Source organism: Oncorhynchus kisutch, linkage group LG13 (assembly GCF_002021735.2).
Source record: "Oncorhynchus kisutch isolate 150728-3 linkage group LG13, Okis_V2, whole genome shotgun sequence".
Taxonomy (NCBI): domain Eukaryota; kingdom Metazoa; phylum Chordata; class Actinopteri; order Salmoniformes; family Salmonidae; genus Oncorhynchus; species Oncorhynchus kisutch.
In genome coordinates this window covers 20,678,878-20,692,786 of record NC_034186.2, presented here as the reverse complement: position 1 = coordinate 20,692,786, position 13,909 = coordinate 20,678,878, and the positions used below count along the sequence as shown (strand labels likewise).

The 13,909-nt window shown below is 44.2% G+C and overlaps 1 protein-coding gene across 10 annotated transcripts in view; it reads left to right on the top strand.

Annotated features, from left to right (window-relative positions):
• ptprfa (protein tyrosine phosphatase receptor type Fa) overlaps positions 1 to 13,909 on the top strand; it is a 408,795-nt gene that overhangs the window by 356,398 nt on the left and 38,488 nt on the right. For all 10 annotated transcript variants that reach the window (XM_031785716.1, XM_031785715.1, XM_031785723.1 and 7 more), the window contains one exon: positions 9,323 to 9,486. In XM_031785716.1, coding sequence (XP_031641576.1) covers positions 9,323 to 9,486 — 164 coding nt within the window. The remainder of the gene's footprint in view (positions 1 to 9,322; positions 9,487 to 13,909) is intronic.

Genomic DNA, 13,909 nt, shown 5'->3' with positions numbered 1-13,909 from the left:
GTTTACCTCAGTAGTAATTGTTCACCTCAGTAGTAATTGTTCACCTCAGTAGTAATTGTTCACCTCAGTAGTAATTGTTCCCCTCAGTAGTAATTGTTCCCCTCAGTAGTAATTGTTCCCCTCAGTAGTAATTGTTCCCCTCAGTAGTAATTGTTTACCTCAGTAGTAATTGTTCCCCTCAGTAGTAATTGTTCCCCTCAGTAGTAATTGTTTACCTCAGTAGTAATTGTTCCCCTCAGTAGTAATTGTTCCCCTCAGTAGTAATTGTTCCCCTCAGTAGTAATTGTTCCCCTCAGTAGTAATTGTTCCCCTCAGTAGTAATTGTTCCCCTCAGTAGTAATTGTTCACCTCAGTGGTAATTGTTTACCTCAGTGGTAATTGTTTACCTCAGTGGTAATTGTTCACCTCAGTGGTAATTGTTCACCTCAGTGGTAATTGTTCACCTCAGTAGTAATTGTTCACCTCAGTAGTAATTGTTTACCTCGGTAGTAATTGTTTACCTCAGTGGTAATTGTTCCCCTCAGTAGTATTTGTTCACCTCAGTAGTAATTGTTCACCTCAGAAGATGCACTCACTGGCGTCCATGGTCTTCACTTCAGACGGCTTCTCATCCGCAAAACATCTTTCCCATATTTACTGTATAACTTACTGTATTCTGGAAATGATGTCATGGTTGATAAGAATACTTTTTTTACAGCATAAATCTGTTTTACAAACATTGGAGCACTAACTGTTGACCTTGACAGTGCCAGCCCAGTTCCTTCTTCTATCTTTTGGTAAGGAACACATTGTGGGGAGAAAGTGGTCTTTCTCCCATCCACTCCTACATTGGTCCTTGATACAGCATTGTGTAGTGTTGTGTATTGTGTTGAGAAAGAACAGAGTTGTTTCTGTTTAGCAGAGTGACAGACAGACACATAACAGATCTGTGACGCCAGCACATTGACATATTGTTGAATCTAAATCAAGCCTGGCCAGAGAAAATAGCAGGCTAATCACATTCGTTGGAAAACAGGGAAGTGAGCTCAGCTTTATAGTTATCGCAGGGTTGATGGAGAGATGGGGTGGGGGGGGGGGGACTGGAGCGAAAAGGGCACTGCAGTTTTATGTGGCTCCAATAGCTGGTAAACATAGCCTGGAAGTGTGAAATTGGATAAAAGAAACAGGCCATATAAACAGTGTGATCACTTACAGCAGGAAAGAGAGGGAGAGATGGAAGGAGGGAAAGAAAGGAGGGGAGGCGCTGCCGAGAAAGGGTGTCTGTTTCATCAACAAAGGAGAGAATCGTATGGGAGTGATGGAGGGGTGAAAAGAGTAAGAGGTAAAGAGAAAGAGAAGAGATGGAGTCTAATGGAGGATGAGAGAGTGGTAGAGGAAGCCTCAGGGCAATAATATGCAGTACAGGGAGACAAGAGAACAGCAGTAACAGTTGAGGGGAGATTTATGGATGAAAAAGAGAGAGATATTTAAATGACACAGAGGGAGGCAGACACAATGAGAGCGAGGCAGAGAGAGCGAGGCAGAGAGAGAGAGAGGCAGAGAGAGAGAGAGGCAGAGAGAGAGAGAGGCAGAGAGAGAGAGAGGCAGAGAGAGAGAGAGGCAGAGAGAGAGAGAGGCAGAGAGAGAGAGAGGCAGAGAGAGAGAGAGGCAGAGAGAGAGAGAGGTAGAGAGAGAGTGATAGGGGCAGAGAGAGAGCGATAGGGGCAGAGGCAGAGAGAGATGGGCAGAGAGAGAGGGGCAGAGAGAGCGATAGCGGCAGAGAGAGAGCAATAGAGGGAGAGGGATACGGGGAGAGGGAGAGGCAGAGGCAGAGAGAGATATAGATAAGTTGTAGCCTGGGGTATAAGCCGAGTCTCCTGGCTCCTGTCCCGTTTGTCACAGATAGGGTGTGTGTGCACGTGCGTGCGTATTCGTGCTTGCGGATCCAGAGAGAGGAAGAAGCCTGCAAATGGTTTTATGTGTTGTGGGAAATAACAAAACTGCCACCCCGCATTACAGTCAGCTTTTGTTGCCTGTCATTTCATTAGGTTTTAGAGGTAAGCATGATTATGTGTGAAACAATGGAAAATAAAGACTATATTCACCCCTCCCTATGCACTCCACGGTCTTCTCTCCTTCCCTTCCCTACATCAACTCTGTTTTTCTCTGACTTTAATATGGCTCTAATACACAGTGTTCCTATGCAGCATTTGTCAATGTGGAGGCGCTGGCAGTACATTATTCACTCATTCCATGGGATGTGTTTCTATCAGATAGTGCAGCCCAAGGTTTCTTCCCCCTTCTGAGAATATCTAAATATAGTCAAACCCTAGTCAAATACTTTAGAAATGCATCACTCCTTCCTACTTTCCTTAAACATATATAATTCTCTCATTTTCTATATGCATACGTATGTAGATAAAATATAGGCATAAATGCAAAGCCTTTTGGCCCTTTTAAGTCCTCCTTCATTTATGCAGGATAGGACTGTCACCGTCTGCAGCAATGCTAGGTGCATATTTTCAGTATTTCACTTCCAGACATCAATTTATTCTGCAGTGAAATATTCAGAAGAATCTAAAATAACTCTTATTTTGAGTATCTGTCTCCCTTCCTTATCCTCAACTGGGCCTGCCTAGTGCTACCATATGTAAACCTGGAGGCATGGCCTCAGTGAGAGTCAATGGGATTTCCACCGGCAGTTAATAAACATGGGTACAGGTCCATCCAACCCTCCACATGCCATGCTGCTGATGAGAGAGCATCCTCCTGCAAACACAGATGCCTAATTGTTTTAGTTACACTTCTTAGACAGCAAAGGGGATGCACACACAAGAGGTAGAGAGTGGGAGAGGTAGAGAGTGGGAGAGGTAGAGAGTGGGAGAGGTAGAGAGTGGGAGAGGTAGAGGTGGAGAGAGGTAGAGGTGGAGAGAGGTAGAGGTGGAGAGAGGTAGAGGTGGAGAGAGGTAGAGGTGGAGAGAGGTAGAGGTGGAGAGAGGTAGAGGTGGAGAGAGGTAGAGGTGGAGAGAGGTAGAGGATGAGAGAGGTAGAGAGAGGTGGAGGTGGAGGTGGAGAGAGGGAGAGGTAAAGATGGAGCAAGTATAGAAGGAGTAGACTGCGTCTTTGTGTGTGGTCCCTGCTGTGACCAGGGAGGGTGACTAGTGCAGGGGAGGATATGCATCAGCGGCCTCTAAAGACAATTCTGATAAAGATGACACCTTCCACCACACCCTCTGGAAGCCAGCGGAGATCCCAGGGCCAACTCTCCCTGTCTCACTGGCATCATTAAGCTAGATCACAGCCTCACTACTTCACATGGCAAGGGAGAGGAGGGAAGAGCAGGAGAAGGGGAGAGCAACACAGGCTGAAAATAACTCACCCAGGGTCTGGGGTGAAGAGGAACGAGGGGGACTTAACTACCAAGGAGCAGGTGTGAGTGGGCGGTGGTGGATGGGGCAGGATTTGGAGTTTGTTTATCTGCTCGTAGCAGGTGTTTGTTCTTACTTAAATGTGATAATTCCTACTCTTGTACACACTCAGACTCAGAGTGTGTAGCTTCATCTGCATCAGCACTTAGTAGGCTGTACCTCCCTCCAGGCCACCTCTTTGCCACCATAGTAATCAGGTTAGGCTGTGTAGTGGCTGCAGTGCTCTGTGTTTTTACCTCTCTGGAATGAACGTCTTTGTCAGCTAATGTTTTTTTGAAAGGCAATTAAAACCATATTAAAAAAGGTGTTCCGTCACACATTTTCAAGGAAGGCAGCAACTATTTCCTTCTCTCTCTCGCTCTCTCTCTCTCTCTCTCGCTCTCTCTCTCTCTCTCTCTCTCTGTTCTCTCTCTCTCTCCGTTCTCTCTCTCTCTCTGTTCTCGCTCTTGCTCTCGCTCTTGCTCTCACTCTCTCTCTTCCGCTCACTCTCTTTCCGATCCCTTTATTCTGTTCTCTCTCTCTTGCTCTCTCTTTTGCTCTCTCTCTCCGTTCTCTCTCTCCGTTCTCTCTTTCTCTCTCTCCTTCTTTTCTCTCTCTCTCTCTGTTCTCTCTCTCTCTCTGTCTCTCTCTCTGTTCTCTCTCTCTCTCTGTTCTCTCTCTCTCTCTGTTCTCTCTCTCTCTGTTCTCTCTCTCTCTCTCTCTCTCTGTTCTCTCTCTCTCTCTCTCTCTGTTCTCTCTCTCTCTCTCTCTCTGTTCTCTCTCTCTCTCTCTCTCTCTGTTCTCTCTCTCTGTTCTCTCTCTCTCTCTCTGTTCTCTCTTTCTCTCTCTCTCTCTGTTCTCTCTCTCTGTCTCTCAATTCAATTCCATTTGCTTTATTGGCATGACGTGACAATGTTATTTTGGATATTTACAATATAAAAATGAGAATCAAAATTGTCAACTGGACAACAGTAACAACAATACCCAAGTGTCAAAATAACCCTACATTCAACAATAACAATAAGCATACAGTAGAGTACATGTGCAGGTTGATTCGTCTGTCAGACACTGTCCCTCGACTTATGGCAGACAGCAATGTAGTGCGCTGCCAACCCACAGCTCTCTGCGTCCTCCCCCAACCGGACGGGTAGCCTACTCTCATCAGAGAGGTCTTTGAAACCTTGAATAAGGGTTTCAAATTTGGGGAAATGACACTCTCTAATTGTTTTATATTTTTGACATTTTGTCAGGAAATGCAGCTCCGTCTCAGGTTCTGCTGTTGTGAAGTGGTTGCACAGCTTTTCCTCTACAGGGAGACAGGTTTTTCTGTGTCTACCCTTCTCAATGGCAAGGCTGTGCTCACTGAGCTTGTACATCGTCACAGTTTTTCTAAGGTTTTGATCAGTAACCATGGTCAAATATTTAGCCACAGTGTACTGTCAATTTAGGGCCTGATAGCACTGCATTTTGCTTTGTATTTGTGCTTGTGTTTCCCAATAAGCAATATAGTTTTGTTTTGACTGTGTTGTAATTTGGTTTATCCTGATTGATTGGATGTTCTGGTCCTGAGGCTTCAGTGTGTTAGTAGAACAGTGTGTTAGTAGAACAGGTGAACTCAGCCCCAGGACCAGCTGGATGAGGGGACTCTTTTATTTGCTCAGTTCTTGGCATTGCAGGGCTTGGTAGTGATATGAGAGGGGGTCACTGTATTTTATGTTTCCAAAACTTAATTGCTCTTTTTTTAGTTTTTATTATTAGTGGATATTGGCCAAATTCTGCTCTGCATGCATTGTTTGTAGTTTTCCCTCTGGACATGTAGGATAATCTTACATAACTCTGCATGCAGGGTTTCAATGGGGTGTTTGTACCATTTGATGAAATCTTGTTTTGCAAGTGGACCGCACACCTCGCTGCCATAAAGTGCAATTGGTTCAATGACATATTCAATTCGTTTTAGCCAAATTTGAATAGGCATTTCAACTTGAATTTGCTTCTTAATGGCATAGAATGCCCTGCGTGCTTTCTCTCTCTGTTCATTCACTGCCTCATTAAGGTGTCCAGTTGAGCTTATTTTTAAATCTAAGTCATTTTAGTGTGTGCAGTACTCTATATATTTTGTACCAATTGAGAACTTTGGTCTAATTCCCTGAGATCTGGATCTTCTCTGGAAAATCATTATTTTCGTCATTTTGGGGTTTACTGCCAAGGCCCAGGTCTGGCAGTACTGCTCTAGCAGGTCCAGGCTCTGCTGTAGGCCATGTGCTGTGGGTGACAGCAGGCATAGGTCATCGGCAAAGAGTAGGCATTTAACTTCTGAATTGTGGAGACTAACACCAGGGGCCGAGGATTTTTCTAGAATTGTGGCCAATTCGTTGATGGAAATATTGAAGAGTGCAGGGCTCAGATTGCAACCCTGGTTAAAGAATTATGTTATTTTCTTGTCAATTTTAATGCTGCACGTATTGCCAGTATACATTGATTTAATTATGTCATATGTTTTACCCCCTACACCACTTTCAATAACTTTGTAGAAGAGTTCTGTATGCCAAATAGAATCAAATGCTTTTTGGAAGTCGATAAAGCAAGCGTATATTTTAGTATTATTTTGGTGGACATGTTTATCTATCAGGGTGTGTAGGGTGTAAATATGATCAGTTGTGCGATGTTTTGGTTTAAATCCAATTTGGCTTTTACTCAAGACATTGTGCTTATTAAGGAAGTTTAGAACTCTTACATTTATACTACTACAGAAAACCTTCCCCAGGTTATTGTTCACACAAATGCCTCTAATTGTTAGGGTCAAATTTGTATCCGTTTTTAAAGATTGGGGTTATGAGTCCTTGATTCCAGATGTCAGGGAAATAACCTACACTCAGGATCAAATTAAACCGTTTTAATCATTTTTAAATTTGAGAGCCTGAAATTTCTTATAGAGCTCCTGGTCAGTAATTGGGGAGTCCAATGGATTTTGATTGTCCTTTACAGCTTTTTCTAATCCATTCAACTTCTCATGAATTTGGCGTTGTTCTGCGTTTGTGTCAATTTGAACGGCGTTGTAGAGTGTTTTAAAATGGGTTGTCCATATGTCACCATTTTGTATCGCTAATTCCGCTTGTTTAGATTTTTTTTCGTTTTTTACAATTTTGCCAGACGTTGTTTGTGTTTATGGACTCCTCAATTAGTGTCAGCTGCTTGCTGTTGTACTGTGCCTTTTTGGTTCTGAGTGTACGTTTATAGAGTTTTAAAGTCTCACAGTAATGAAGGCGTAATTCACCATTATTTGGGTCTCTGTGCTTTTGGTTGGAGGTGTTTGGTGGTTGGAAGTTTTTTTCCTTATAATTTTACAATCTGCATCAAACCAGTTGTCATCTGTGATCTTTTTTTGTTTAGTTTTTTATCAATTTCAATTGTGATTATTTTGCCATTTGCCTGAATATATAGTTGATGCTAGATTGATGCCTTCTTTACTGTGAGTGAATGTGGTATCCAGAAAGTTATCTAAGAGTGTTTGGATATTTTGGCTACAGGTTGCTTTCGGGTATTCTTCTGTGCTGTTTTGGGCCCATCTGTATGAATTTCTGATGTTGTACAGCTTACTGGGCTGTGAATGTCTGGTTGTTTCCATGTCTGTTCTTTTGGGGAACAACGTAATTTGCCTGTGATCAGACAGAGGTGTTAGTGGCTTGACAGTGAATGAGCTGAGAGAGAAAGGGTCAATGTCTGTGATCATATAGTCTACTGTACTGTGGCCAAGAGGCGAGCAGTAGGTGAATCTCCCCAAAGAGTCCCCCCCGTAACCTACCATTGACAAAGTACAGACCCAGGCTTCTACAGAGCTGCAACAGATCCCTTCTGTTTTTGTTGACGGTGCTGTCACTGTTGTTTCTATTGGGGAGATGAAGACAGTTAGAAACATTATGGCCTGTAATAAAGCTGTCCCCTCGTGTGCTCCTTAGATCAGGGCGGCAGGGTAGCCTAGTGGTTAGAGCATTGGACTAGTAAAGGTTGCAAGTTCAAATCCCCAAGCTGACAAGGTACAAAATCTGTTGTTCCAAAACCCACTGTTCCTAGGCTGTCATTGAAAATAAGAATTTGTTCTTAACTGATTTGCCTAGTAAAATAAAGGTTACATTTTTTTTTAAGGTAGTGTTCCTTGTGTGCATTTGTGTCCCCACAGATGAGCACATTTCCTTGGGCCTGGAAATGGAAATCTCTGTTCTCTCTCTCTCTCTCCGTTCTTGCTCTCTCTCTCCGTTCTCTCTCTCTCTCTCCGTTCTCTCTCTCTCATCGTTCTCTCTCATCGTTCTCGCTCTCTCTCCATTCTCTCTCTCATCGTTCTCTCTCTCTACCACATCCGTTTTCACCTTGATGAAGTTGTTTGCAGAGAGAGCGGGTACAAGGGGTATGGCTTGGCTTGATTCTGGCATCACATAATAAAGTTAAATTGATAAATTTGCAAGTCTTAATTCAATTAAAGTCACTGCGCTTGTTGTCACTTTGTGTTCTGGCTGACAGGTTGGGGAAGTTTTACTCTATAAAAGAATGGAGCTAGCTATAAATACGCCTCTCTCTCCTTCAGCAGATGGCTGGCTGATGTAAGGCTCCATCAGACACAGTGTTAGATTAGTGCTATATAGAACTATGTATAGGACAGGGCCAAGGCAGAGCTATAGAAAACTCTGTATAGGTCAGGGCCAAGTCAGAGCTATAGAGAACTCTGTATAGGACAGGGCCAAGGCAGAGCTATAGAGAACTCTGTATAGGTCAGGGCCAAGGCAGAGCTATAGAGAACTCTGTATAGGACAGGGCCAAGGCAGAGCTATAGAGAACTCTGAATAGGTCAGGGCCAAGGCAGAGCTATAGAGAACTCTGTATAGGTCAGGGCCAAGGCAGAGCTATAGAGAACTATGTATAGGACAGGGCCAAGGCAGAGCTATAGAGAACTCTGTATAGGTCAGGGCCAAGGCAGAGCTATAGAGAACTCTGTATAGGTCAGGGCCAAGGCAGAGCTATATAGAACTCTGTATAGGTCAGGGCCAAGGCAGAGCTATAGAGAACTCTGTATAGGTCAGGGCCAAGGCAGAGCTATATAGAACTCTGTATAGGACAGGGCCAAGGCAGAGCTATATAGAACTCTGTATAGGTCAGGGCCAAGGCAGAGCTATAGAGAACTCTGTATAGGTCAGGGCCAAGGCAGAGCTATATAGAACTCTGTATAGGACAGGCCTAAGGCAGAGCTATATAGAACTCTGTATAGGACAGGGCCAAGGCAGAGCTATAGAGAACTCTGTATAGGACAGGGCCAAGGCAGAGCTATATAGAACTCTGTATAGGATAGGGCCATGGCAGAGCTATAGATAACTCTGTATAGGACAGGGCCAAGGCAGAGCTATATAGAACTCTGTATAGGACAGGGCCAAGGCAGAGTTATATAGAACTCTGTATAGGACAGGGCCAAGGCAGAGCTATACGACACCTGCCTCTGATTGAGAACCATTACCAGGCCAAACGCAAAACACAACATAGAAAAACTAACATAGACAACCCACCCCAACTCACGCCCTGACCAACCTAAAACAAAGGCATAACAAAAGAAAAGTCAGCATAATGTTGACCGAACACCATGTTGTCAGATGCCTAGCTGATGTTAGCCTCTGTCAGCCACTGACATCTGGCACTGGGTTAGACTCGGGCTAAGACATGAGGCATAACAGCTACAGAGATATCAGAGTTTCTAAAGTATTGGAACAGGCTTGAGACTACACAGGTCTAAAGGTTCATCAAGGTCAAAAGGATCTGCATTAATATAGTGTGTATATCTGATAGAAGGTCATTTAGTGTTCAGACTCATCAAAACTATAGAGCCCCTTCATACTAAACAGTGGTTGCTGTGTGGTGTCCTCCTCACTCTGTTGGTTCTCCCTTCCCTCCTGCAGCAGAAGACGTTTGCAGCCAGCCCGTACTCAGACCCCATCACGGTGAAGCTCCACAGTGGTATGCCCCTCCATGCTGAGGACCCAGAGATGCTGTGGGTCATGGGCCCTGTCCTGGCTGTTGTACTCATCATCATCATCGTCATCGCCATCCTGCTCTTCAAGAGGTAACTACGCTGCCACGCCAACTTTCTGCTTATAGGTGACAATAGGGCACTAAAAAGTTAGGTAGCACCATCGTATTGGCAGAACAATTAGCAACGGTCATCAAAATGGTTAAATAAAAAATAAATACAAATAATAAATGCAACAGTTGGACAGTGGATGAAGATACTCCAAACATTGTACAGCTACGGACAAATATGAATGTTCAGGGATTTCGGTGGAAATTCAGGTATTCAATTTATTGTCAAATGTTTTATCTTTTATCCTTAGAATGCACTCATATATACATTTTCTAATGATATCAGATATAAAAAATATATATTTTGTGTTCAAATAAAGAACATTATACATTTATATGAGTGTTTTCCATGTATGAATAAATTAACATAACGGGGTAGAACAGGCTTGCAACCACCAACAACTTGCACTGTCTAGGCCTACCTGCACTCACCTGTGCTGTCCAGACTTCCTCATTAATTACTGTTGTCACATTCTGTTGCATTATTCAACAAATCTGTCAATAGCAGGATTTCCTCAGATGAAAAATTACACTTGGCTCCAGATTACACCTATCTATACATACTTTACATTGTTTGTGAGATCAGACATAATATCACTATAAAGTGTTCATTTTTGGAATTTGCTTTAATTTCATCGCATCTTATTTTTTTTTACAGTTCAACTGTACTAAATTATTGTTTCCACAAAAAATGTACACCAATCAAAATAAATGTACCTTCTCTTTCAAATGAAATCTAATTTGATTTGTTACAATACAACAGGTGTAGACCTTACAGTGAAATGCTTACTTAACCAACAATACAGGTTTAAGAAAATACCAAAAAAGAGTAAGAGATAAGAATAACAAATAATTAAAGAGCAGCAGTAAATAACAATAGCGGGGCTATACAGACTATGTCTAGGTGGCTGGAGTCTTTGACAATTTTTAGGGACTTCCTCTGGCACCGCCTGGTATAGAGGTCCTGGATGGCAGGATGCTTGGCCCCGGTGATGTACTGGGCCGTACGCACTACCCTCTGTAGTGCCTTGCGGTCGGAGGATGAGCAGTTGCCTTACCAGGCAGTGATGCAACCCATCAGGATGCTCTCGATGGTGCAGTTGTAAAACCTTTTGAGGATCTGAGGACCCATGCCAAATCTTTTCAGTCTCCTAGGGGGAATAGGTTTTGTCGTGCCCTTTTCACAAATGTCTTGGTGTGTTTGGACCATGTTAGTTTGTTGGTGATGTGGACACCAAGGAACTTCAAGCTCTCAACCTGCTCCACTACAGCCCCGTCGATGAGAATGGGGGTGTGCTCGGCACTCCTTTTCCTGTAGTTCACAATCATCTCCCTTGTCTTGATCACGTTGAGGGAGATGTTTTTGTCCTTGCACCACACAGTCAGGTCTCTGACCTCCTCCCTATAGGCTGTATCATCATTGTCGGTCGTCAGGACTACCACTGTTGTGTCATCAGCAAACTTAATGATGGTGTTGGAGTTGTGCCTGGCCATGCAGTCATGAGTTAACAGGGAGTACAGGAGGGGACTGAGCATGCACCCCTGAGGGGCCCCCATGCTGAGGATCAGCGTGGCAGATGTGTTGTTACCTACCCTTACCATCTGGGGGCGGCCCGTCAGGAAGTCCAGGATCCAGTTGCAGAGGAAGGTGTTTAGTCCCAGGGTCCTTAGCTTAGTGATGAGCTTTGAGGGCACTATGATGTTGAACGCTGAAATGTAGTCAATGAACAGCATTCTCACATAGGTGTTCCTTTTGTCCAGGTGTGAAAGGGCAGTGTGGAGTGTAGTAGAGATTGCATTATCTGTGGATCTGTTGGTTCAGTATGCAAATTGGAGTGGGCCTAGGGTTTCTGGGATAATGGTGTTGATGTGAGCTATGACCAGCCTTTCAAAGCATTTCATGACTACATACATGATTGCTATGGATCGGTAGTCATTTAGGCAGGTTACCGTAGTGTTCTTGGGCACAGGGACTATGGTGGTCTTCTTGAAACATGTTGATATTACAGACTCGGACAGGGAGAGGTTGAAAATGTCAGTGAAGACACTTGCTAGTTGTTCAGCGTGTGCTCGGAGTACATGTTCTGGTAATCCCTCTGGCCCAGCGGCCTTGTGAATGTTGACCTGTTTAAAGGTCTTACTCACATCGGCTGCGGAGAGCGTGATCACATACTTTCTTGTGATGCAAGTGTCGAGACGATGCGTTAAATCCCTGATGAAGCTTTAGCGTTCTTTTCGATGCAACGGAAAGACAACGTATTCTATTGAGCCCATTTCATCCATTAAATGGCTGTGTTTAACAGGTCATTACCAACATTTCCACAGTCGTAATGTCAACGGGAAAAAACTACAGGCACAAGCAAGAGCATGAAAGAGTCGCAGGAGTAAAATAAAAACAATCCAGAAAGATTTAGGTGACAAGTGGATTTCGCACCCCTCAAACACAGGAAGTAGATGGCTGGAAAAGACAGATCCTCAGGTGGGTGGGGCACCCCTCAAACACAGGAAGTAGATGGCTGGAAAAGACAGATCCTCAGGTGGGTGGGGCACCCCTCAAACACAGGAAGTAGATGGCTGGAAAAGACAGATCCTCAGGTGGGTGGGGCACCCCTCAAACACAGGAAGTAGATGGCTGGAAAAGACAGATCCTCAGGTGGGCGGGGCACCCCTCAAACACAGGAAGTGGATTGCTGGAAAAGACAGATTCTCAGGTGGGCGGGGCACCCCTCAAACACAGGAAGTAGATGGCTGGAAAAGACAGATCCTCAGGTGGGCGGGGCACCCCTCAAACACAGGAAGTAGATGGCTGGAAAAGACACACCCTCAGGTGGGCGGGGCACCCCTAAACACAGGAAGTAGATGGCTGGAAAAGACAGATCCTCAGGTGGGCGGGGCACCCCTCAAACACAGGAAGTAGATGGCTGGAAAAGACAGATCCTCAGGTGGGCGGGGCATGCTCAGTGCTAGAACAATTGCTGCAATGAATGTGCAACCGGGCACTCTGGTGTTTGTGGATAGATTTTCAGCTGTACATGGCTGCTTGTGTTCTCAGGAAAGTGACATTATTGCTAAGGATAGTTAGGACATGACTGAAAACAATGTTTTTTCATCATTTTGACAGCCAAATGTTTCAAGCAATAATATGTTATCTCTGAGGTTTGTTATTCAGTGTTTATCTAAAATCTGACTCCTTGAATTATCATCTTAAAGCAGTCCCCGGAGGTTTTATTTTCCCTCTTTAGCTTAACTTACAACCATAAAACAAGTTGCATTTAAGATTGATTATAAATGACATCTGTTCGTTGGAGTTCAGTGGTTCCTCAATTAAGACAGACAGGCATTCATCTAGCCTGGGCCTGAAGGCTCTGTGAGGACTTTCTCCTTGGAGTGGGCACATGGGAGGCTGCTCAGTCAAGTAGCCTGCAGCCCTGCTGTCTCACGCAGGTTAACAGTTGGCCCAGCCGTGTTTTCTCTGCTCTGTTTGAGTGGGGCTGTCCTTAGGCCAGACATCTGGAGCTTCTGACTGAGCAAGCTTTAGAGAGAAAGGGAAGAGGAGGATCCATATGGTCCCTTCCGCTGATGATGACATCTCAGCTAGCTACAACACTGTTGGGGACATGTTGGGATGGGTTGGGCCTCCTCTCTCTGTCGCTGTCGATCTGTTCAACTCTTTCGTCACCATCCTCTCTTACTGGGTGTTCAGTCTTTCATTCTAAAACCAGAGAGAGACTCTTCAGTCTCTGGGGTAGCTCTCCTTACTTCTCAGAAGGCTTCACCTTACTTCTCCTTCGTCTGGTGATCAGAAGGAGCCAGAGCTCAACTCGCTCGTATACATCAACCCAGGAAAGTAAAGTAGTGAGCTGAACTCAGCTGAACAAGTAATTCAATTTTATTTAAAAAAATTCAGGTCTAAGTCCTTTTGGCTTTGAGGGCAGTTGTCAGTGAGAGCACAGAGCACTGCAGAGAGCGTTAGCTGCTCTCTCTGTGTGGATAAGCCCAGCCAGGGCTGGCTTCAATGGAAGGAGGGTGGATGATTTCTTCACAGCAAATGAGAATAAATCTTTTGAAGTGGCCCGATTTAGCATGCCTATTTGACTGCATAGGCCTATAGCTCTCTGAAGTCCATACCAGGAGCCATTGCATCTTAGTATGACTTGGAAGTAATTTAGTTAAAATGGATTATCCTCAAACTTAAATGAATGTAACCTCAACAAAATGTAAAATACAGTTGGAGAGGCCGATCGAAAGACATTTCAACATTTGCAAAAGTGGTGAAACAGAAGTTATGTACAGTGCCTTGCGAAAGTATTCGGCCCCCTTGAACTTTGCGACCTTTTGCCACATTTCAGGCTTCAAACATAAAGATATAAAACTGTATTTTTTGTGAAGAATCAACAACAAGTGGG